Source organism: Elephas maximus, chromosome X, assembly GCF_024166365.1.
Source record: "Elephas maximus indicus isolate mEleMax1 chromosome X, mEleMax1 primary haplotype, whole genome shotgun sequence".
Lineage (NCBI taxonomy): Eukaryota > Metazoa > Chordata > Mammalia > Proboscidea > Elephantidae > Elephas > Elephas maximus.
In genome coordinates, this window is record NC_064846.1 from 122,636,470 (window position 1) to 122,660,967 (window position 24,498).

Consider the following 24,498-nt stretch of genomic DNA (forward strand, 5'->3'; position numbering starts at 1 on the left):
AAGAAAAGCCAAGGCCTTCAGAAGGGGCGAGATTCCCGTTCGGGGTCACCGGGAAAAGGGCGGAACAAGGCCAAAGCCAAGCTTCCGCTTTCATTTCTACTGTTCTTCAGTGAACCATTCTCATTAAAGGAGTACCTCACAAGGTTGATTTTCTGTCGGCATACACTTCCCTAGCGACGAGTCCACTCATCAGGCAGGGATGTCGTAATGTCGCACCACAATGGGTAGCCTATGCGAGCTCAAAAGCCAGATTAGATAACCTAATTCTGGTAAAACATACTAAAAATTCGCCCGACCTGTCAATTTTGTTCTCTTCGTCTCCAAAATACTGAACTTCCGGATTAGGCTCTTCCCCCTGCATTCCTGGTCAGTGGTTTGGTCCAACCCTAAGCCTGACAGGCGGCACGAGGTGCGTCTGCGCAGAAAGCTGTTGGGGGGGGTGGGGGGAGGAACATGGCGCAAGCTCTGTCTGAGGAGGAGTTTCAGCGGATGCAGGTGCCGCTTGCAGGGGGCTAGACCACAGGACTAGGCGACTAGGGGGCGGAGTAGAGAGAGGTTGTGCCACCGGCTCTGCGAAGGGGGTTGGCTGGGATAGACCCTGAATCTATGGGGTTTGTATGGAGAAGGGAAACAGGCTCTGAGTGGTGAGACTTGGATTCTGAGATTCTGTTGGGCTCTGAGGGGTTAGATTTAGTTAGCCTTGTGGACAGAGGACAGGCCTTGACTGGGAGATAACTTACTAAGATCTAGAGGGATCGAGACCTCTGCGTCCATGCGGGGGACACCATGGTCGGGCCATAACACTGGGCTTTGAGGGAAGGAGATCCCGAGAGGACGAAACCATTTTGTCTGGAGAGGAAGGAAGCGGGCGTTGAAATGTTTGCGTCACGGTGGGGAGCCCTAGGGACGGCAATACCATTAGCCGGTGGGAAGTGGAAATTTTTGTGGGAGATACCACTATGCCAGGGAAGTGAGGAAAGACCCCAGATGTAATTGTTCTTGGGAGGTGCAGATCCTGTGTGAGTGTGGTAGTGGACCCTAACAGGGAGCTGTACGATTGGATAATTCCAAATCCAAATCTGCTGCCATCTGCCGTCGAGTTGTTTCCGGCTCGTAGTGACCCTATGGGACAGAGTAGAACTGTCCCCATAGGGTTTTTGGATGATTAGGGGTGATCTTATCAGGCCTGGGGTGAAGAATATTCTGAATGGGTAATACCATTAGTCCTTCTTGGGAGGAGGACCAGAGAGAATGAAAGAGATACCATTGGACCTCATGTGGGAGAGATCAATGAACTCTTTGGGAGGTACCTTGACTTGGTACTATGACCACTTGACTCTTTTTCTTGGGGAGGGAGGCTGTGAGAGGGGATGAAGGGTGATAGCATTGCACCATGAGTGGGCCTTTGTTGAGGGAGTTTTTCATTGGGTAGGACCATTGGAATGACTGTGTGGAGAGACTCAGAGGGGAAGGCGCCACACCGTTGATCCTTGGGTGTGAAAAACCCTGAGTAGGATCGTGGGGTGGGGGGAGGCAAGAACTCATAGTGAGGAAGGGTAATCCCACTGGGCCTTGAATGAGGGAAACTAATTGTCCCTGTGTGAGGGACTCTGAGGGTGAAAGGGTGAGACCATTGGGCCATGAATGGGGGAGACCCCTGTAATCTGTGGGAGGGGTTCTGAGTAAGGGTAATCCAATTGTCCCACCCAAGGCCTTGTGGAGGAGAGACCCCAGTGGGAGTAATTCTATCCCATTGGATCATAACTGGGGAGATCTTGAGGGGCAGGGGGGACCCTTGAGTGAGAAAAGTTGATACCATTGGGCTATGAGTGAGGGAAAACCATTGGACTCTGTTGGGTTGCTGGTGCTGTGAGAGGGAGAGGAAGGTCCTGGTGAGGTGAGAGACAATGGGTTTGGGAAGAACTGACCTCGGCCCTACAGGGCTGGTAGGGAGAGATGTGCTGTTTGGAGTGGCCTGTGCTTCACTTTCCTTTAATTCTTGAAGGAGGCCTGGGCATGTTTTTCAAGGCTTAGGTTGAGGGAAGGGCAGCTCCCTGACTCAGTGAAAGTTGAGCAGGGGAATACCAGGCTGTCTTCCTTTGGGAAAGAGAGAGAAAGGTAAGCCCCTGCCTCTACCCTCAGGGCTTCCAGGTCTGGCCAGGAGGATGCACAACATTCACTCCTGACAGAAAGGTAGAACAGTGTTCACTGTGTGAGAAAATCTACTCATAGCAAGAGAAGGGAGAGGAATTTTATCCTATGGGCATGGAGAGCCACAGAATGCACATGAGGAATACCCTGACGTGGTCAGCATGGAACATTGGAAAGCACCCCGTGATGTCCTGAGTACAGAGTGAATTGGAGGGGGAGAGATGGAAGCAGCAGGGAGATGGAGGGGTGAACCTGGCTGGGGTTATAAATGGAGTTGGAGAAGGTGGGACAAGGGCTGAGCTCATTTAGGATGCAACATGCACAGGTCTTAAGGAGTGGCTAGAGAGGCACATGGAGGGTAGCAGGGTCCATGGGACTCAGGGGTTTAGTTCCCTCATGGCGGAGATGGGGGCACGTTCCTGATCCAGGTCTTTTCCCCGCTTCTCCCAAAGGCTCAGCTTCTGGAACTCCGGACAAACAACTATCAGCTTTCAGATGAGCTACGCAAGAATGGTGTTGGTGAGCCAAGAGGGTCTCATTAGATGAGGGTAGCTTTGGGGGGATAGAAGCCAAGGTTTTTTCCCTCAGAGGCCTGGCAGGGGGACCTTTCAGCTCCTTGCCACTGACTGAGGCCAATACTCCCTGCTTTCTCCACAACAGAGCTCACCAGTCTTCGACAAAAGGTCGCTTACCTGGATAAGGAGTTTGCCAAAGCTCAAAAGGTACCTCCCTCCGCCTTACCCACCCACCTATCATTCCCTCTACCCATCTCACTCATTTATTTCTCCATTGAGCACCAACAGTGAAACAGGCCTGTTGTTACATGCTGTTTTCATATAGTCATATTTAAAATTCTCCTGGAAATCTCCTTCACTTCCTAAATTTTATCTAATCCTGCTTAATCGATTGATTAATTTTAATTTACTCCTAATTCATTCCTAATTCAAATTAATTAGTCATTCTCATTCATTGACTTCTAGTTAAATAGTGAAATCTATCAGTAAATCTTCCTTGAATCTGCCCCCCATCCTCCACTCAACCTCCTGCCTTGTGCTGTAACCTTCCATGCCTGTCCAGGTACTGTTAGTAAAAATGAAGCTTAAACCTACCTCTCAGATCCTCTAAAGATGAGATAGAATATAACTTATCATGGCCCCGCAAGACATTCAAGGCCCTACTTTGTCCCTTTCTTCACTGCTCTGTCTCCATGCATAGCACAATGTTACGTATAGTATGTGCTCAATAAATACTGTTGAATGAAAGAATACAGAATGTAGAAAATCTCACAATCAGGAAGGCTGAACTTTTCTTTGGGAAGGTGGGTGATTCCTCAAATCTAGCACTGCCCTTGGATGGACAGCAGGGGAGTCCATTTTCCAGGCTGAATGGGAGGGATCCACATAGATGTGTTTGGACAGCTGTAGCAATGAAGCCATCATTTCTGAGCCCAGAGATCCAGCCCATAACAGGTTAAATACTAAGTCCTATGAACAGCCTCAACAGCTTAGAGGAAAGGGTGATTTCTGTGTGCTGGGGTGTCAAGGCCGAATTCCCCTTATTCATTCATCCCATAAGTCCTGTCGGCTCCAAATTACACAAGTTCTGTGATTGAAGACTCCCCCATCCCCCAACTCCTATTATCATTTTTGCCCCTTAAGACTTGTCACAATCATCTTCATACCCTAGTGAGGAGGTCCATCTCTGTTTACCTTATCTCTCTTCCCACCCCCTCCCCTTTAGGCACTGAGCAAGAGCAAGAAGGCTCAGGTAAGAATATCCATGGTGGGTGAATGTGTCTGGGAGACTGTCTTAATGGGGATACTTCTGTATGCTGGGATCTCCTTGTGCTGGGCTTTCTTTTTTCTGTGTGTGCTCTTGCATCTGTGACTGTCTGTCTCACTACTCACTGCCATTACCTCTAATTACTGTTACTATCTCACTGCCACTGTCTGTCAATCTGTGCCTGTCTCTCTGTCTATTTTCTTCTCCTTTTCTCTCTCAGTCTCTGTCTGCCCCTGTCTCTGTCTTCCTGTTCCCCTTTCTCTGACTTTTGTTTGTCTTCCCAATCTTCTCTTTGTTTCTTCCCCATCTCCATTCCTATCTCTGTCATTTCTTTTTTCTTTTTTTCTGTCTCTCACTCCTTGTTTCTTGCCCCATTCTTCTGTCTTCCTGACTCTTATTTCCCTGACCTTTTCTCTCCTCTCTTTGTTCTATTCTCTCCCTGTTGATCTGTCTTTGTTTCTATCGCTGTCTTTCTGCCTTTTCTTTTTCTCCTTCCCATCCCTTTCTCCTTCCCTATCTATCCCCCTTTCCCCATCTCTCTATTCCTCATCTATCCCCCATCTGTATCCCTCTCTTCCCCCGACTCTCCCCTTCCTGTCTTTCTCTCCCTCCCCATCTCTCCCTCTTCTTACCTCTGTCCTATCTCTCGCCCCCTGCTCATTTTTCTCCCCCTTCCTATCTCTCTCTCCCTCCCCATCTGTAATCTTTCTTTTCCCCTTCCTTTCTCTCTCCCTGCACTCTATGACATTCTCTCTCCTCCCTGTCTCTCCTCTCCTTTTATCCCTTACTGTGTCTCTCTCTTTTCCCATATCTCTGTATCTCCTCATTTCCCCTGTCTCATGCTCTGTACCCTTTGTTCTCTCCGTGCCCCATGTCTTTTGCTCCCTTCACTGTTTCTTTGCCCCACCTTCACTTACTTTCTGCCCCTGTTGGAGAGCTGGCTCATGTCTGCTACTGCAGGAAGTCGAGGGGCTGCTGAGTGAAAATGAGATGCTACAAGCAAAGCTGCATGGCCAAGAGGAGGACTTCCGTTTGCAGAACAGCACGCTTATGGCCGAGTTCAGCAAGGTGCTGGTGCCGGGAATAACCAAGGGGTAGGGGCCATCTGGGCTGAAACCAGAGGGCACAGAAGATGGGTTAGACAGAGGCTGGCACTGGAGCACTGTCCATGGTGCTGAAACTTCCCGGATTGCTGCTGGAGGGGTCAGTGATTTGACAGATGGGGCCACTCACTGTGCTGGGATTAGAAGGCTGCAAGCCATGAGATCATCTGATTCCTGGCCAAGTCCCTCCTTTTCTTTGAGCTTCAAGTCTCCTTTTTTATGATTTAGGGCTAATGCTGTGGAATCCTAGGAGGGAGTCTTAGGTAAAGTTCTTCTACTTAATATGGGATAAAGAGATGCTCGAGCTCCTTTTCTTTTCTCTTCCTTTCCTTTGTCTGACATGATCCTGGGATTCTACTTCTTTCGTATGATTCATCTTGGATCAGATAATTCTATCTCCTTAGTGATTTTAGTGTCCAGGCAGTCTTTAAACCTCCTGGGCAGTTGGAGACATTGTTTTTTCTCCATTATCTATCTTCTGTATCCATTGTTAATAATTATCTAAGGTTTTAATGTATTTTAAGGAAAAAAAGGTCCCATGGCAACAAAAGGGTATTTTTAAGGTTCTACTTGAGAATATAATAAGATCTTAAACACACACACACACACACACACACACACACACACACACACACACACACACACACACACACACACACACACACACACACACACACACACACACACACACACACACACACACACACCGCCCCCCCCAATAAAAGAAGATAAATAAACAGGTACAATACCAGAGAAGCAGTTTAGGAACTAGTCGTTAAGAGTGAGGACTGTGGAGCCAGAAGGCCTAGATTAAAATCTTGGCTATACCTTTTAGTAACTGTAACCTTGAGCACATCATTTAACCTACCTGTTTCTTGGTTTCCAAACATTTAAAATGGAAATGATGATAATAACAGTACCTGTCTCATAAGGCTTTTGTGAAGATTAAGTTGTTGATGTATATAAACCATTTAGAGCAGAACCTTGCACACAGTATTAGGCACTAATATCCTTTTATTAACTTATTTCCCCTCAAATATTTCTGGACTTCTAGAAAGTTTTATATTCTTCCTGTGGCCTTGCCCTGCCTCAGCTCTTACCACCTCCCACCTGCTCTATTTCCACAGCCTCTTCACCAGGCTCCTCACTTCTAGCTTCCTCTACCAGTCCACACTACAGAGGTTGTTCTGACCTGCAAGTCTCACCATATCACTCCTTGAAACAATACCTTCCTGTGTGGTTCCCCGTCCCCTACAGTTTAGAGCTTCTGAAGCTCACATCACAGCTGACCTCATGCTCACATCACAGGTGACCTCACCACCTCCCTTCTCACTGCCTCCAGCCTCAATGGTATTATGACTCTTGCGGGGCGGGGCAGGGGCAGGCATCCCTCCATAAATCCAGCTCATGTTTCTTGACACCTATCCTATGCCAGGAGTCTCTGGAGGGTTCAAATGGTTAATGCACTCAGCTGCTAACCAAGGGGTTGGCGGTTTGAGCCCACCCAGAGGCACCTCAGAAGAAAGGCCTGGCAATCTACTTACGAAAAATCAGCCATTGAAAACCCTGTGGAACACAGTTCTATTCTGACACAAATGTGGTCACCATGAGTTGGAATCAACTCAGCAGTAACTGGTTGTTTACCCTGTGCCAGGCACTGAGCCAGGCATAGAGACCTCTTTCATATTCTCTCTTCATCTTCTTCCAGGAACTGGAAATTCTCACTGAGAGTCCCAGGTTAAAGTCCTGGCCCACCACTTATTTGCCAAGACATTTCAGCTCAGTTATTCCTTCAATAAATACTTAGTAAGCACCCACTGTGTTCTCTTATGTTCTGGAAATACAGTTGTAAATAACACAGAATGACCCCCGCTCTCAGATAGCTTACATTCTAGGCATGGGATGGAGAAAAGATGTTAACATAGTGAAAGATAATAGTAGTGATAGCTGATATTTATATAGCATTTACTGTGTGCTAGGTCTTGCTTAAACTACTTCACATTATTAATTCATTTCATTCTATGAGATGTTACTATTAGTATCACTATTTAACACATAGGAAACCTTGGTGGCGTAGTGGTTAAGTGCTATGGCTGCTAACCAAAGGGATGGCAGTTTGAATCCACCAGATGCTCCTTGGAAATGCTATGGGGCAGTTCTATTCTGTCCTATAGGGTTGCTATGAGTCGGAATCGACTCAACACCACTGGGTTTCTGGGTGGGTTATTTAACACATGAGTGGGCATTGGCAGTTCAATGGTAGAATTCTTGCCTGCCATGCAGAAGACCTGGGCTCAGCTCTCAGCTAATACACCTCATGCACAGCCACCACCTGTCAGTTAGTGAAGGCTTGCATGTTGCTGTGGTGCTGAACAGGTTTCAGCATAGCTTCTAGACTGACTAGGACGAAAGGCCTGGTGATCTACTTCTGGAAATCAGCCAGTGAAAACCCTGTGGAGCACAATAGTTCAGTCTACAACTGATTGTTGGGAGGGCGCAGGACCGGGCAGTGTTTGGTGGTTGTGCATGGGGTCGCCATGAGTTGGGGGCCGACTCAACAGCAGCTAACAACATTTAAGAGATGAGGAAAACTGAGCCCCAGAGAGATTAAGTCATTTGTTCTAACATCACATAGCTAATAAATGGCAGAGTAGAAATTCACATCCAGGCAGCCTGGTTTCAGAATCTGTACTTATACCCCTATGTTACAAAATTAAATTTAATTGTCATAAGCACTAGGTAAGAAAGAAATGATCGGAGTGCTGTGATAGAGAGTACTGTGGTGTCTGTGTCAGAGGATGTTACCTTAAAGGTGACATTTGAGCAGAGCCCTGAAGCCTGTAAAGAAGCTAGTCATGTGAGGAGCTCGAAGAAATTAATAGTGTTCTAGGTAGAAGAATATCCCAGGCAATGAAGTAAGAATTCTCTGTGGGCCTCAGTATTCTCATCTGAAAATGGAGACAAGGGATCTCCTCAGGACTTTGAGAACTGTACATTAGTCAGGAGTTCAACAGGGCCTGGCTTAGGTTTATTTGCATTGTATACTGCTCCAAGGCCAAGGGCTGACCCTAGAAATGACCTGAGATCTGTCTCTGGTCCCTGGGCTGAGAGGGAGCTGCCCCTGGGCCTAGAATCCAGGATATAAACCCATCCACAAAAGAGGGCTAGTGGTGGGCCTGTCCGTGGTGCTGACGTCCAAGGAACTTCCAGAGCAACCTGGGGTCTTGGATTGTGTCCTTGAAGTTGGGAGTGTGTAAGGGGGAAGTTGTTCTCAGTATCCTCCTCCTCTTTGATTCTGCTACTTGCCAGATGTGTGAATTTGAAGTTGCTTGACATCTCTGTGCTCCCTTTATCAGTAAAGGGAGGATAATGAGAGCAGCTACCTCCCAGGGTTGTTACAGGAATTAAATGTGCCAAGTGCTATGCGTGTTTCAGAGAATATCGTTATGATTCTTTCTGCTGCTTCCTCTTTCCCTGCTCAGCTCTGCAGCCAGATGGAACAGCTCGAGCGGGAGAACCAGCAACTGAAGGATGGGGCTGCCAGGGAAGGGGCTACCCAAGCTGGGAGCCTTGTGGACGGGGAGCTGCTGAGATTGCAAGCAGAGAATACAGCCTTGCAGAAGAATGTGGCAGGTGCTTGGAGACCCTTCTGGGGATGTAGGGACCTCAAGTCTTGAATAGGGCAAGGAAGGGTATTCCCTCTCCAGGGGAAGAAGAGAGGCTTCAGAATCAGACTTGGCCCTGCCACGAACCAGTGTGTGACTTTGGACAAGCCTTTTCACCTCTCTGGGCCAGTGTCCTCATCTACAAAGTGCAAATAGTGGTGTCTGCCATCTGGCAGATTATAGTACAGATAAGAGGTAGTACCGTTTTGCATTTAGTTCAGTGCCTAGCACATAGCATACGTTAAGAGATTAGATGATAGAACGTCAAAAAGGACATGTCTGTTAAGCAGAGAAAGTAAATGAAGGAGCATTGGGAAGTAGGGTCTGGGATGAAAGCTGAAAGAAAGCTTGATAGAGTATAGGAGGGTTCTGGTGTGTGGACTTTTGGAGAGCGGCTGGGGCTTGTGGAGTAGTGGTTTGGTGATCAGGAGGGAGACTTTGTGGAATGTGGGTGGGGATCAGGAGATTATAGGAAGAATTCTGAAAGGTCACAGCATTGAACACCCTATGAAGCACTTTTACTCTGTGCACATGGGTTCATCATGAGTTGGAAATGACTTGACAGCAACTAACAACAAAGGAGGCATTCAGCTCTAAGTAGGGGGTAGAGCATAGTGGGCATGGCCTGAGAATGTTGTAGGTGGGGTTTGGAGAAATGAGGATGGGGTTTGAAAAACCAGCTTGGGCTAATTTGATGGTATGCAGGATCTCAGTGGTTGGTGGGGCTTAAAAGATTTGTGAGAGCTGTGGATAGGGCTGAACCTTTGGTTTGTAGCTGAACGTGGCTTATGGTCATTTGGGGTAGGGTCTGTGCTACCTGAGGGGTCAAAGGCCAGTTCTCCCTCTATTTGAGGTATGGCAAGGATCTTTGGAAACGAACTTATCCATCATATATCCCTGTCCTACCCATCAGCCCTGCAGGAGCGCTATGGGAATGAGGCTGTGAGGTTTCCAGCTGTCAGTGAGGGCCAAGGTGACCCCCCAGGGGGCCCAGCCCCTACCGTCCTGGCCCCCATGCCATTGGCAGAGGTGGAGCTGAAATGGGAGATGGAGAAAGAGGAGAAGAGATTGCTCTGGGAGCAGCTGCAAGGCCTGGAGGTGAATTTGGGTTTGTTGGGGCTGGGGTGCCGGGAGGCAGGCAGATGCCCTGGCCCTATTTGTCGTCCCATGGAGATGTCTGTGACATCACCTTCTCGTGGGCTGACAGGGGTAGGGGAGGCAGGAGGGTAGGGGAAGTCAGATACCATACCCCTTCCTTGCTGATAACAACCCCATCCTTCCCTGCAGAGCTTGAAACAAGCCGAAACATCCAGGCTGCAAGAGGAACTTGCTAAGGTGGGGCTGCTAGGTTTTTCCCTGAGCTTTGCCTCACTCCACTCCCCACCTGCTGACCTTCCCCTAACAGGGCAGAAAGGGCATAGTACCTCTCAAAGCCTCAATTTCATCATCTGTGGAACGGAGAAACTCACAGTTATATCTCAGAGTCGCTTTCAGTGTGAAATGGGTCCCACCATGTCTTGTGCATGGCAGGCCCCATCCCTTCCTTCTGTTTCCTCCCAGTTCTGCTTGTTTATTTGTTCATTCATTCATTCATCCATCCAAGCATTAATGGACTGCTGGCGCTTGTCTTAGGAACTGGAGACCCAGTGGTGAGGTATTTAGTCATGGCTGTACTTGCCAGGCCTTCCAGCCTAGCTTTTCTATGACATGGCCATTGGTCAATATTCTGGGGGGCATGAATGCTGGGCTTTGGAGCTTGAGATCATGTTACTGCTAACCAGCTGGACAACCAAATTACATAATGCTTTTGAGATTCAGTTTCCCCATTTGTAAACCAATACACTCACTTCTCAGGGCTATTTTGAGGATTCTGTAAGATAACATAAGTAAATCCTGGCTTCCAGAAAGAACTTAGTAGGAAGTGTCTGTGATTATTAAGTTTATCTTTGCCTTATTAATATTATTGTTATCACTTGTCTGTCCCCCCTCCAGCTCTCCGAGAAACTGAAAAAGAAACAAGAAAGGTACGGTTCTTTTTTCCAGAGGTGGGAGAAATGGTTTTGGAGGACTAGGAGGTAGGAGACTTGTGGAACGGACAACTGAAAAGTCTATGTCTGTTTTTCTGTGCCCAGTTTTTGCCGTCTGCAGACAGAGAAGGAGACACTATTCAATGACAGCAGGTAACTGCCAGGATTGGGACCGTTGGTGGACAACAGGAACAGTGCCCAGCAGAATTAACCGAAGGCTACTGGGGTAGAGCTGGGAGACTAGACCTCAAGCTGTGCCCACTGTCCCTAGCTGCCCCCTTCCCGCTATCACCTCCAGGAACAAGATTGAGGAGTTACAACAGCGGAAGGAAGCTGATCTCAAAGCCCAGTTGGCTCGAATCCAGAAGCTCCAGCAGGAACTTGAGGCTGCCAATCAGGTGAGGGCAGGTGGGGGGAGGCGGGGAGGCAGGCTCTGAGATCCCTGGGATAGGGACCAGGGCTAGGAGTCTGGGGAGGTTTGAGGTCCATAGGGGCTGGCTGGTGAGTCTGAGATTTCCTGTGTTAGAAATATTAGGGACTAGATGGGTCCTAGGCCCCCTAGGAGCTAGGAAAATGGAAGCTGGGTAGCCCCAAGACTCCTGGGAGTTGGGATAGGAATCTGTATGAATCTAAGATCCCGGGGGTCTAAAGACTTGGGGGCTGTGTGCCAGGAGTCTAGGTATATCTGTGGTCACTGGATTTATCTGGGATTGAGAATAGGATTTGAGGTGAATCTGAAGTCCTTGGAGGCTGGATGACTTTGAGACCTTTAGGCTCTGGAGTGTCAGTAAGTTTGAGACTCCCAGGGTCTGAGGACATGAGGGCTGAGTAGTCACAAGACTTCCAAAGGTGGGAGAGTTGGAGCTGGAGACTGGGTACATTTGAGACCCTCAGCATCTGGGGGCTGAATTGGGTCTGAGATACCTAGGGACTGGGATCACATGGGCTGGGTGGTCCTGAGACCATGGGGGATGGGAACAAAAAACTGGTGAGTCTGAGACTTCCCAGGGGCTAGAGAAAAAGTCTAGATGTGTCTGACGCTCCTGAAGGTTGGAGGTTGGATGAGTTTAAAGCTTCTAGGTTTCTCTCTAGAGGCAGTGAGTCTTAGGTCCTTTTGGATGAAGGATATGGTGACTTGTGGGTCTAAGGTTCCTCAGAGCTAGGAACACAGGTGCTGGGCGAGCCTAAGACCCCTGGGGACTGGGGATAGAAATCTGAGTAAAGCTGAGACCCAAAGGAGCTGGGGGCTAGCTGAAGATCCCCAAATGGTGGGGTGTGGGGGCAGTCTAAGACCTCACCAGGAGCTGAAAACTAGAAGGTTGTATGAGTTTGAGACCTCCAGGGTCTGAGACTGTGAGTTTGGATGAGTCTGAGGCTTTTGGGGGCTAGGGACATTGGAGTTGAGTGTGTCTAAGACCCTTGGGGGTTGAGGTCATGAATCTGGTGTCCTGAGGGCTGATTGAATCTGAGATTTACAGAGCCTGAGTTTGTCTGAGAATCCTAAGGGCTATGATCTGGAATCTGGGTGAGTCTAGATCTCTTATAGATGGAGGCTGGATAAGTTTGAAGTCCCCAGGGGGACTAAGGTCGGGAGCTTATATATGTCTGAGATGCTTAGAGGCTTGGGACATAGGGGTTGAATGTGTCTGAGGCCCTAAATCTGGGTGAGCCTGAGACCTCTGATGGCTGGGTAGTCTGGTACCCTCAAGTGCTAGAGGCATGCTGCTGGGTGGTCAAAGAGGGAGTCTGTGTGGGTCTGTGCACTCAGGGGAGGCTCAGGTCTGGAATGCACTTACCTGATCTTCTGGTCCCCAAAGAGCTTGGCAGAGCTGAGAGATCAGCGGCAGGGGGAACGCCTGGAGCATGCAGCAGCTCTGCGGGCCCTACAAGATCAGGTACATTCAAGGGGTGGGCCCAGGGAGTGGGGGTGAGGGTGCGGGGAGCCTGAATGGGTGATATACAGGCAGGCAAGGCCCCAGGGATCCTGCTCCCCCCGGTCTGGTTCCCGTGTGTGTGCGCGTGTGTCTCTTTCTCCTTTAGTTCCTGTCCCCGTCTCCTGGGCCTGCTCTCACCTGTTACGGGGGTGGGGCCAGGTGTCCGTCCAGAGTGCAGATGCGCAGGAACAAGTGGAAGGGCTTTTGGCTGAGAACAATGCCTTGAGGACTAGCCTGGCTGCCCTGGAGCAGGTACGGGACACCTGGAAGCCCTCACTGATCCCTCCCCTATCCCCTTCACCTCCCTCTGCTTCTGCTCTAATTGGGGCAGTGTGGTCTGGACCACATGCCGTTCTCCTGCCTTTGTTTTTGTTTCATTTGCAATTTCTCTCTGATCATCCATCTCTGCTTCTCTTGCATTCTAGTTTCTTCCACACCAATGAAGTGTGTGAAGTGTACTAATCTTAAGTGTACAGCTCAGTGAATCATATCTGTGTGTGTATATATATGTTTCCATGTATATACATGTATTTTCAGCTGCTCATAAGGTTCCATTGTACCCTTTCTCAGTCAATATCCCCTTAGAAGTAACCACTATTCTGATCTATATCATTTTAAGTTAATTTTGCTTGTGCTTTAACATCATATAAACAGAGTCTGATACCTTTTTTGTCTGGCTGCTTTATTGAGGCGTTATATCTTTGAGTTTTATCCATGTGTAATAGTGGTCTATTCTTTTATTGCTGTATAGTTTTCCGTTGTATGAATATGCTACAATTTATTTATCCATTCCCTTGATCTCTTTTTCTCACTGTTATTTTCTCTGAAATTCTCTCTCTTCCTGGCTTTTTTTCCCACCTCTCTCCCTGTCTCCCTGAAACTGGGAGGCCCACTCTCTGTGCCTGGCTCCCGGGACCCCTTACACTCCACTTCCCATCAACACCACTTTCTGCAGATCCAAACAGCAAAGACCCAAGAACTGAATATGCTCCGAGAACAGACTACTGGGCTGGCAGCTGAGTTGCAGCAGCGACAGGCTGAGTACAAGGATCTCATGGGACAGAAAGATGACCTGAACTCCCAGCTCCAGGTGACACCTCCAGTCCTTGTCTGCCTTCTCCTAGTTCCCTAGTAGTGGCTCAGTGGAGTCCCCCATGAGGTACAGTGGGAAGATTGTGGAGTCAAAAGGGGCTAGGCTTCAATCTGGCTCCCTAACTTATCAGCATCTGTGTGTCTTAGGACAAGTCATTTCACTTCTGTGAGAATAAGCCTCTTCAACTTCAATTAGTTAGGACATCCATTTTGATTCCATAATAGAAACCAAAATAATAGTAGATCAAATAAGATAGAAATTTACTTATCTCCCATGTAAAAGTCCAGTTAGGTTCTCCAGGGATAGAATGATGGCTTTATAATCATCAATGACCCAGGTTCCTTCTACATTGCCATTCTGCCACCTTCAACATTTCTATCTTGTCATCCAAGATGATTACTCAAGCTCCCCCACCATCATGTTTGCGTTCCAGTTGGAAGGAAGGAGGAAGGGGGATGGGAACAGCATGCCTTTAAGAGCGTAATCTAAGTTACACTCGCCACTTCTGCACACAGAAATTAATCACATGGCCATACCTAACTGCAACGGAGGAGGAGAAACATCAGCTAGACAGCCATGTGCCCAACTAAAAATCCTATTGCTAGGGAAGTAGGGGAGAATGAATACTGGGGAACAACTAGCAGTCTCTGCCATACTTATCTATAAAATGAGAAAACTATCAGCAGCCTGAAACAGGTCAGTGGTCCTGCCACAGCCCCCAGACACACCACTGGGCCTCAGTGTGCAATAAGGGGTCAGGGTTAAGGGAGATGGTCTACCAGAAGTGTCCTAGGTTATTGGCACCCATTGGAGGCACTTATCAAACTCACCCCTTCATCCCTGCATTAGGAGTCATTACGGGCCAATAATCGGCTGCTGGAACAACTTCAAGAGCTAGGGCTAGAGAAGGAGCAGTTGAGCCAGGACCTTCAGGAGGCTCGAAAGGTGAGGTACAAGAGGAGTGGGGGTGGGAAGGGTGGGGATTGACCCAGCCTGTGGGGACAGGGGATGTGATGTAGCCAAATCCATGGAGATAGGAAGAGTAAAAAAGTTGACCAGTTCCATGATTGACCAGTTCCTTGGCCAAACCCGTGGGAATGTGAGGGGAAAGAAAGTGACCAGGTCCGTGAGGGTGGGTGAGTGACTTAGTCAGTTATATGGAGTAGGGGAGGGAATGGAGTCTGGTGAGTTCCTTGGGCATGGGGAGAAGGCGGTGGGTCTTTTTTGGTGCTGGGGCAGAAAGTTGGCTGCCATCCTCCTGCCCCAAACTCCTGGCCCCCAGAGTGCTGAGAAGCGGAAGGCCATGCTGGATGAGCTCGCAATGGAGATGCTGCAGGAGAAGTCACAGCACAAGGAGGAGTTGGGAGCAGTTCGACTACGGCATGAGAAGGAGGTATTGGGGGTACGTGCCCGCTATGAGCGTGAACTCCGAGAGCTGCATGAAGACAAAAAGCGTCAGGAGGAGGAGCTCCGTGGGCAGATCCGTGAAGAGAAGGTGGGTGGGTAGATAATGATGTCCTTCCTCCTCTAAACTGAGGGACCACAGTTTTGCCGATGGGCCAGTGGTTGGCGGGAGTGAGGTGACCACTCCCGTGCCTGCCTGGCCCATTACAGTCTATTCCCTCCCAGGTCCGAACACGGGAGCTGGAGAATCTCCAGCAGGCAGTGGAAGAACTTCAAGCTCAGGTACACTCCATGGATGGAGCTAAGGGCTGGTTTGAACGGCGCTTGAAGGAAGCTGAGGTGAGTTGGTGGTGCCTGGTGAGGAGGGGTACCCATTCCAAGCAAGTGGAACAGGAGTGTTCAGGCCCTGGAACTTTCTGAGAAGCCTTTTGGAGGGAGTCAGGGAATGACCAGTGAATAGGACAGAACATCAGGTGTGCAGGGCTCCCCTGCCTTTTTGCAAATTTGAAAAGGCACCCCTTCCTCCTGAAACTCTGCTTCCATCTGTCAGAAAATTATAGTAGTACACTGTTTTGTTCGAATAAGAACTTTTATTACCGCTTTCTGGAAAATTTGTAATAATTGATAAGAGGCAGTGTTACGTAGTGGTTAAGAGTACAGGCTCTAGAGCTGGTTGTTTGCTTGGTGGGAATCCTGGCCGGACCACTTATTAGCTGAATGACCTTGCATAAGTTACCTTACCTCTTTTTCATCATCCATAAGAAGAGGATAACAATAGTACCTACTGTCTAGGTATATGGAGCCCTGGTGGTGCAGTGGTTAAAGTGCTTGGCTGCTAACCAAAAGATCAGTGGTTCAAACCTACCAGCTGCTCTATGGGAGAAAGATGTGGCAGTCTGCTTCCATAAAGATCACAGCCTTGAAAACCCTGTGGGGTAGTTCTACTCTGTCCTGTAGGGTTGCTATGAGTCAGAATTGACTCAATGGCAGTGGGTTTTGGTCTAGGTAAAAATGAGTTAATATAAGTGCAGTCCTTAGAACATTCCTGGAATGTAGTAAGTACTATTGTTAAATAAAATGTAAATGAAAATCTAGGTCTCTGATGTGAATGGCACAGGCTTAGATGTGACACTTTTGTATACTGCCTAAGGGCACACAGTGTTCCCTGCAGGAGTGTCTTTTCACTGCCCCACTGCAACCCTCCACACACACCCCTAACTGGGCGTAATGTCTTGTGAGGGCTGTGACCAGCCCTTGGACTTATCTTATAGGAATCTCTGCAGCAGCAGCAGCAGGAACAAGAGGAAGCCCTCAAGCAGTGTCGGGAGCGGCACGCTGTTGAGCTGAAGGTACCTGTGGCATGATGGTGTTCTTCTCTCTGGGGAGTGGCAGGCCCTAGTCTTGAGGCTCAAGTTTCTCAAGCTGAGGCCTGACCTGCCTTCTGCTTTGCAGGACAAGGAGGAGGAGCTACAAGGTGTGCGGGATCAGCTCCAGCAGGCCCAGGGGGAGCGAGACAGCCACCTGAAAACTATCAGCAGCCTGAAACAGGTCAATGGTCCCACCATGACCCCCTCAGCATGCAGCAAGGGACAGCGAGGGAGCAGACTATATGTTGCCATTCTGGCACCCACCAGCCAGGTTTTCTATCCCATAGGAGGTGAAGGACACAGTGGACGGGCAACGAATCCTGGAGAAGAAGGGCAGTGCTGCAGTAAGATGGGGAAGTGCCCAAGGAAAGCCCCCTCCTGGCCTGTGGCCTCTACCTGTGAGCCCACTGGGCCTCATTCCCCGCCTCTCTCCCTACAGCTCAAGGACCTCAAGCGGCAGCTGCACCTGGAGCGGAAACGGGCAGACAAACTGCAGGAGCGGCTACAGGACATCCTCACCAACAGCAAGAGCCGCCCAGGTGAGGGAACAGAACAGACACTGGGAGGCAGAGGCACAGGGAGGCTGGGCTTGGGCCTGAAGGCCGGAGGTCCTTCCTATACCTTGCTCTGCCCACACTTCTTTCTCTCCTGCGTCTTCTGGCCCTCTTGAACTCAGTCTGTCTTTTACCCTTTCTCTGCATGTGTCTTTCTTCTGTTTCTATCTCTGCATTATCTGTTTTTTCTCTGTCTCTATCCTTTGTGCTGTGTTTTTTCTCTTTCTGTCTCTTTCTCTATTTCATTTTGTTGTCTTTCTCTGTATCTCATGTCTCTGTCTCTTCTGTATCTGCTTTCTCTGATTCTTTCCTTTTTTCCTCCCTCTTTTTCTTCTCCCTGTCTCTTTATCTCTTTCTATCTCTGTTTCTTTTCTCTCTTTCTCTCTGTCTTTTGTCTGCCTATATCTCTGTCTCCCCACTACCCCTTCATACATATTTTCATGCCTCACTTGGTGTTTCCAAATCAATAGTATCCATTCTCTTATTCTCTAAATATGGACTGAGCTGCCTCACTCAAGTACAGGGCCCCTGATAGGAGGCCCTTAGGATCCCTGCCCTCTAGGAGCTCTCAGTTTAGCTAAGGAGACAGACTTAGAAGTAGGCAGCAACACCGTGGTGTTTTAATTATACAGCTAATCCAGTCTCTGTTTCTTCTACCACTTACGGCAGAAGATGGGGAAAAAAAACCTAGAGTTGCTTTGGCCTTTTTTTCAGAAGGGGATAGCCTATAAATACATTTAAATGAATAAATAAAGACAGTAATGACTCTGGCGCATCTCCTATGTCACAGACTCAGTGAAAACTTGCCCCTTCATCCCCCAACTCAGGGAACCCATGGAACCCCACTCAAACATTCCGCCCTTTATGGAGATCCCTTGGGGTGTGGTCTCAGCCCCCTCCCCAATATCCAGAGCCAGCCACAAGAGCAGCAGCACAAGCTCAGTGCCTGTGCTTTTAAGTGACGTGGCAAAACAGCTGTATCACCAAATCAATTTCTCTCTGAGGCACTCAGTCTCCTAAAGTAACCTCTCTTTATAAAGGAGGATTTTTTTGTTTCTATTTTGTTACAGATGAATGTAAGAATCACCAAACAGGTTAGAATTGTTTACCATACACTCTCCTTGTGTATTAGGTTACATTCAGGTTTAGGTACATGGTTATGAGAGTCCATCTCCATCTTTTTTCTCTCTGTCTCTGTTCTGACTCCTGTCTTTCTCCAGGGTCTCTGTCTCTATCACCTGCTCCATCTTCTCTATCTTTCTGGGTTTTGCTCTCTACATGTGGGTGTGCATCTCTGTCCTCTCCAGCTGTCTGTTTTCCTTTCTCTGTACCCTCGCTGTTAGTGCATATGGCACTTCATGCCTGTGTGGATCCACATTTCTGTCTTTCTCCCAGTGTCTTTGACTTTGTCTCTCTTCTGTTGTGTGTGTTTGCCTAGGGAGGCCGTTGCTTTTTCTGTTTCTGTTTCTCTTTCCCTGTCCTATTGTCTGCCTCTGCCTTTCCCCATGCCCAAGTATCTCTGTCTCTTTCCATCTCTGTCAAGTCTATTTCTCCCTCTTCCTGCCTGTCACTGCCCTGGAACCCTGGGGGGTTGGGGCTCAGGTTCCTGTTCTCTCACTACCCAGGCCTCGAGGAGCTGGTTCTGTCAGAGATGAACTCACCAAGCCGGACCCAGACAGGGGACAGCAGTAGCATCTCCTCCTTCAGCTACCGTGAGATCTTGCGGGAGAAGGAGAGCTCAGCCGTTCCAGCTAGGGTAAGAGGCAAGAAAGAGCCTACTTCCCAGATTCTCCTACCGAAATCCTGGGTCCTTCCTTTCTCCCCCACCTACAGCCATCTCCTACTCTGGGCCGAGCACACACATCGTCTTGTCAAGTTTTCCCCAAGCTCAGCAACTTGGATTCAGATTTCTTAATGGGAGACAGGCAAATCATTCTCTCTCTGACTTTCTGTTTCATCCTCTGTGGGCTAATTCTACCTTTCCTGGTGCCATAAAGCATATGGTTCATAGTAGGTGCACCATCCATATATGCAATCCCTTTTTCCAACTTATAATATTACTTATTGTCATCTATCAGGTCAGCTTCCTTGCCAGCCCCTTTTATTTGGAAATAACATTTTATCATTCCATACAAAGTATGTGTGCATTGTAGAAAATTAAAAAAAAAAAAAAACAGATGAGCAAAGGTTTTTCTTGATTATTTTAAAATCACATTTTTACCATCCAGAGGTCACCACTGTAAATCCTTAGTTTGCCCCCTTCCAGATTTCTCTTTATATGTATATGCATATATATGTTTTTTATTTTAACATAATTGAGATTATATGTAACCTGCTTTTGTTCAACTGATTTTGACCTTCCCAATTTGATAAATTTTCATTTCATCTAATACTTTCACCTTCATCAAATTTCTCTACTTGGCCCCAAAATGTCCTTTATAGTTTTATGAAAACTAGCATTCAGTTTTGGAGCACTTGTTACATCTGGTTGTCTTATGTCCCTTAAATTCCTCTTTAATCTGGGGTAGTACCTTTTTTAATGACACCAATTTGTTGAAGACACCAGGCCAGTTCACACAGAAAGTCCCACCTTTTGGATTTTCCTGCTTGCTTCCTTGTGGTGTCATTTAGCTTGTTCCTTTTTCCCCTAGTTTTCCTGTTAACTGGAAGTTAGATCTCATTTGCTACAGGATCTCCCTTCCTCCTCTCTACAATGCTATGATGTGGTAGTTACTGCCTTTCGCCCTTTAGCCAAAGGAGGAGACAGAGTCTCTGAGGGTGCCAAGACCACCCTACAGTCCCCCCATCTACACTTCACCCCCAGTCTGGTTCTCCTTCTCACCCCATCACTCCTATCTGATAGGATGGGGCCTGGGGCTGATCTCACCTCTTCTTTTTCCCACAGTCTTTGTCTAGCAGCCCTCAGGCCCAGCCCCCTCGGCCAGCAGAGCTATCTGATGAGGAGGTGGCTGAGCTCTTTCAGCGGCTGGCAGAGACACAGCAGGAGAAATGGATGCTGGAGGAGAAGGTGGGTGCTGTCTGCCTGTTTGTCCCCACATGGAGTGCCCTTGAGAGATGAGTGGGGTCTGCTGGGCCCCTTCCCATGTGTGAACATGCGCAGTTGAGGGGTCTAAGGTGGACTGGGCCATCCTGCAGGTGAAGCACCTGGAGGTAAGCAGTGCCTCCATGGCAGAAGACCTCTGCCGGAAGAGTGCCATCATTGAGACCTATGTCATGGACAGCCGGATTGGTCAGTTCCCCCTTTCCTGTCCCTCACCCCTGGCCCAGCCCTCTCACCTGCCCCTGCTCTTTATTGTTCTATGCTGCAGCTTCTCTCCTCGCCTCTTGGAACTCAGCAAAGTTACTGACAAGGCTACACTGGTGAAGGGGGAGAGCAGGGAACAGCCTGCATCTGTGTGTCTTTCTCTCTGTTCTCTCTTTATCTTGGCACCTCCCTCCTTTCCATGTCTCTGTCATCTTTCCCTCCCAATCACTCTCCATTCTCTATTTGTGTCTCTGTGTCCTTCGTTCTCCTCGTATCTCATCTTCCTCTTCTCTCTCTCCCCTCTTCTGTCTTCTCCTTGTGTCTCTTCTTTCTGTCCCCCCTTCATCTTATCTCCCTGTTCCTACTCCCTCTCTATATTGTTCCATCTCTATAAATTTTCATTCTCTATATGTGTATTCCTTTTAGGGGTCCTTATCTCTTTTTCCACCCCTTGTCCTTTTCCTCCTCTCTCTTCCTCTTGCGCTTTCGCTCGTCTTTCCACCTGCCCCTCCCCTTGTCTTTGTTTCTTTCACTACTTTCTTTCACACCTTTCCTTCCTCTCTCTATTTTTTCCTTATTAACCAGAATAATACCGACTGACAGCGTGCTGAGTGTTTACTGTGTGCTCTGTGCTTCACATGCTGTCACATACGTTGTTTCAGCCCCATGAGTTACTTATTATCCCTGTGTCACAGATGCTCAGGGTCATACAGCTAGTAACTGATAGAGCCAGGTTTCACATGTCAAAGCCTCCACCTCCCACATAACATGGCTTCTTCCCCCTTTCTCCCCTGCTCTTTGTTTCCCTCTTTTCTCCTGTCTGTCCATCTCTGCTCTGGCTTTGCCGAGGGGGTGATTCTCAGCCTGAGCCCTTGCAGATGTGTCTGTGGCTGCAGGCCACACAGACCGCAGCGGGCTGGGCAGCGTACTAAGAGACCTAGTGAAGCCGGGTGATGAGAACCTTCGGGAGATGAACAAGAAGCTACGGAACATGCTCGAGGAACAGCTCACGAAGAATATGCACTTGCACAAGGCAAGTGTGGCCTACCAGCCTACCCATCTGTCCATCCAGCCACCTGCCTGCTTACCACACTGGCTCATCTACCAGTGCCCCCTCTATCCACTCACCCACCTGTCCTCCCTTCCATCTCCCTACCCATACACTGACCTGTCCTTTGTCCTCTCATCTTCTCATCCTCCTATCAACTTACTCATCAGTTTAGTCTTTCACTCTTCCCTCTGTCCTTCCATCCACCCATTCATATGGACATTCACCCATCTTGTCCGTCTGCCCACCCTACTATTTACCAATATGCCCACCTACCCATTTAATCATCTACTCTGTGTCTTTCCACACATTTCCTGATGTACTTCTCTCTCTTTCTTATCTAGTCATCAATCACTCCTGGCCTTATCTTTCACCCATCCACCCAGTGACCTGCCTGCCTACCTGTTGTCCTCTATCTGTCCTCCCCATTTACCTACCACGAGTTCCCCCATGCATCTACTTGCCCATCATGCCACCCAAATGTTTCGTCCTTCTCTGGGTGAGTCCAAAAGAAGTCAGACCCAGTCTTTACCTCTGAGAAGCAGCCTTGCCGTTTAGTAGAAGAGAAGGTAGTGAGGATGAGGGTTTTATCCTCCAGCAGAACCATGCCACAACAGATGATCCACTCCCATATCTGTAGCTCCATAGGCTTCCCACATCCAGGCATACCTCTTCTTTCTTTTTATTTTATTGTGGTGAAAATATATAAACATGCCATCTCGACAATTTCTACAAGTACAATTCAGTGACATTGACTACATTCTTTAAGTTCTACAGCCATTCTTACTATCCTTTTCCAAATCATTCCACCTCCATTAACATAAACTCAATGCCTCCTAAGCAAAAACTCCCCAGACATACATTTCCTGAGCCCAGCCTACTGCTGGGGGCTTTATGAGCTTCTCTAAGTACCTTCCCAGCCCAGGACAGACATAGTTGGGCATTGATTAATGAGGCGAGAAGGAAATCACAGATGACACCCCGGGTTTGGTGAGGGAGCTACCCTTACCCCTTCCCTGGCCCCTGATGGCTCATTTGTTTCTTAGGACATGGAGGTTCTATCCCAGGAAATTGTGCGGCTCAGCAAGGAGTGCGTGGGGTCCCCTGATCCAGACCTAGAGCCTAGAGAGGCCAGCTAAAGACCTACAGGCTGCACTCACTCCCTCCACTCCCCACTCCCCAAGATTCCATTCCCTTGGGCTGTAATGGGAAAATGGAGGCCTGAGACAAAAATGAATAGGTTGGGAAACTGGACATTGAAGGGGTTGGAGGCCTCATGGCTGGTGTTAGTGACCCTGTCTTAGGGCAGAGGCCCTGGGGAATAGGGATCCTGAGGGGAGGGGCAGGGATTTCTTCTTGGCCTGGCTCCCAGGGACCTCTGCCTTCATCTCTGCATGAGCTCTCCCTCCCACAGACCAATTTTTTTTCTTTTTTAATTTATGTCTGGAAGCCCGGCTACTCTACATTTGGGATTGGGGATGTTGGGTGGGGGTGTGGTCCATGTTCAGCGTTTTAGCAACCTGTGTGTGTGTGTATATAAAGGCTGTGCAGCCAAAATACCATCTGGCCAGATGGGCCCACCCACTGACTCTCTGGTCTCGTTCTTTCCTACAAGGAGGGATGTGCTTGGGGTGGGGCAGGATGGGAGGGTCATTTGATTGGAATGGGGAGGGTGGTCTCTGGCTACAACTTTACTCTCCTTCCCTCACCCTGACCCTGCCTGTTTCCAGTTAATATTGACCAGCCGCTCAAACTAAATGGAGCAGAAATATCTGCAGCTATGTGGGTGAATGTATATGGGAATGTAGGTATGGATGAATGAACAAATGGGAGAATGGATAAGTGGTTGCATGGACTGATAAGTAGACGTTTGCATGGACTGATGATGGATAGATTTGGGAATACATGGGCAGATGGATGGAAAGGAGGTTGGCTGAATAAATGGGTAGATTCATCAGTAGGTGGATAGGTAAAGGATGGACAGGTGGGGATGTAAATGGACAGATGGATGGATAGGTGCATGAATAAATGGACTGATGGATGGATAGGAGAGTGTATGGATGGATGAGCTAATGAATGGAAAGGGGAAAAGGTGGGTGAATAAATGATGGGTCAAGATATGGATGAATAACTGGACAGATAGATGAGTAGATGGATGGGTTGAGTAGATGGGTAGAGGATGGATATATAGGGATATGTTGGTGAAGGGATAGGTGGATGGGGTGAATATACAAATGGATGAGTAAACAGTGGATTTATAGCTAAATGTGTGCAGTGGAGGGATGGGTAGAGTAATTGGTTGTGTCGGTGGGGGAATGGGTAGGTGGAGGGATAGAGAAATGGACAAATCGGGTATGGTGAGTGAGCAAATGGAGGATTACGCTGGTGGGTAAATCAATCAAATAGCTAAAATTGGCTTTGTCTTACAGCTCCCCCATCACCACACACTTTTAATTACTAAAGATTAGGCACCCTCTGTGTGCCATGCCCTGTGTCATCCCCTTTCATATCATTTGTTAATGCTCCCAACAACAATGTCAAGTTGGTATAACTCCACCTGACAACTGAAGAAACAATGCAAGTCACTTGCCCAAGGACACAGCAAGTCAGTGGCAAGCGGGGGTTTGAACCCACTCAGGCCTACCCAAGGCACTCCATACCCAGTGCTCCTGCAACCCAGGGGCAGAGCCCTCTAGGGAAGGAGGTGTGATCTGAGGCTGCTGAATGTGGACAGATAAGGGAGACTGCCCCTAGAAGTGGGTTCTACATCGGACAACCTGATTTGGGAGTGGGACCTAGATTTCCCCATCTGCACTCCCCTTACCCCCTACTTCACATCCAAAGACAGGAAGACTTGTGTTCCAGTCCCACAGCTTGTCTTGTTAGAGCTGGGGCTCTAACCCATGCCTCCCTTGGTCAGCAGCTATGGAGGCCTGGCCACCTAGAGAAATGCCCCTCACCGACCACCCCCTCCATCTTTGACTATTCCAGCCCTTCTCCTTTCTGGGGGTGAGGGGCAGGGAGGGGACACAGCGCTGCATCATTCCCCGTGGCACTCCACCCTGGGGCCATTAACAGACACCTCCCGAGATCGATCGATGGATC

At 48.5% G+C, this 24,498-nt stretch overlaps 1 protein-coding gene across 3 annotated transcripts; it reads left to right on the top strand.

Moving 5' to 3' along the window:
* Positions 1-437: 437 nt before the first annotated feature.
* Positions 438-22,981, top strand: GRIPAP1 (GRIP1 associated protein 1). Of its 3 annotated transcripts, none has more exons than XM_049872438.1 (26): positions 438-495; positions 2,604-2,670; positions 2,812-2,873; positions 3,892-3,918; positions 4,894-5,001; positions 8,519-8,669; positions 9,615-9,799; positions 9,989-10,036; positions 10,694-10,725; positions 10,834-10,881; positions 11,027-11,126; positions 12,546-12,623; positions 12,822-12,914; positions 13,618-13,752; positions 14,605-14,700; positions 15,038-15,250; positions 15,385-15,498; positions 16,431-16,508; positions 16,612-16,707; positions 16,814-16,870; positions 16,966-17,065; positions 18,706-18,836; positions 19,986-20,108; positions 20,237-20,330; positions 21,224-21,378; positions 22,440-22,981. In XM_049872438.1, the coding sequence occupies exons 1-26, from the start codon at positions 454-456 to the stop codon at positions 22,530-22,532; spliced, it is 2,526 nt and encodes an 841-aa protein (XP_049728395.1). In that variant the 5' UTR covers positions 438-453; the 3' UTR covers positions 22,533-22,981. The 3 variants fall into 3 exon arrangements, with proteins under 3 accessions (XP_049728395.1, XP_049728396.1, XP_049728397.1); XM_049872439.1 differs by having other exon boundaries at positions 21,242-21,378; XM_049872440.1 differs by lacking the exon at positions 4,894-5,001.
* The last annotated feature ends 1,517 nt before the right edge of the window (positions 22,982-24,498 follow it).

Bases quoted from the DNA above. Each gene is read 5' to 3' on its own strand.
- GRIPAP1 (XM_049872438.1), top strand. From the start codon at position 454: ATGGCGCAAGCTCTGTCTGAGGAGGAGTTTCAGCGGATGCAG. The intron at 2,671-2,811 runs GTGAGCCAAGAG...TCTCCACAACAG, and splicing joins GCTACGCAAGAATGGTGTTG to AGCTCACCAGTCTTCGACAA. The intron at 17,066-18,705 runs GTGAGGGAACAG...CTCACTACCCAG, and splicing joins CAACAGCAAGAGCCGCCCAG to GCCTCGAGGAGCTGGTTCTG.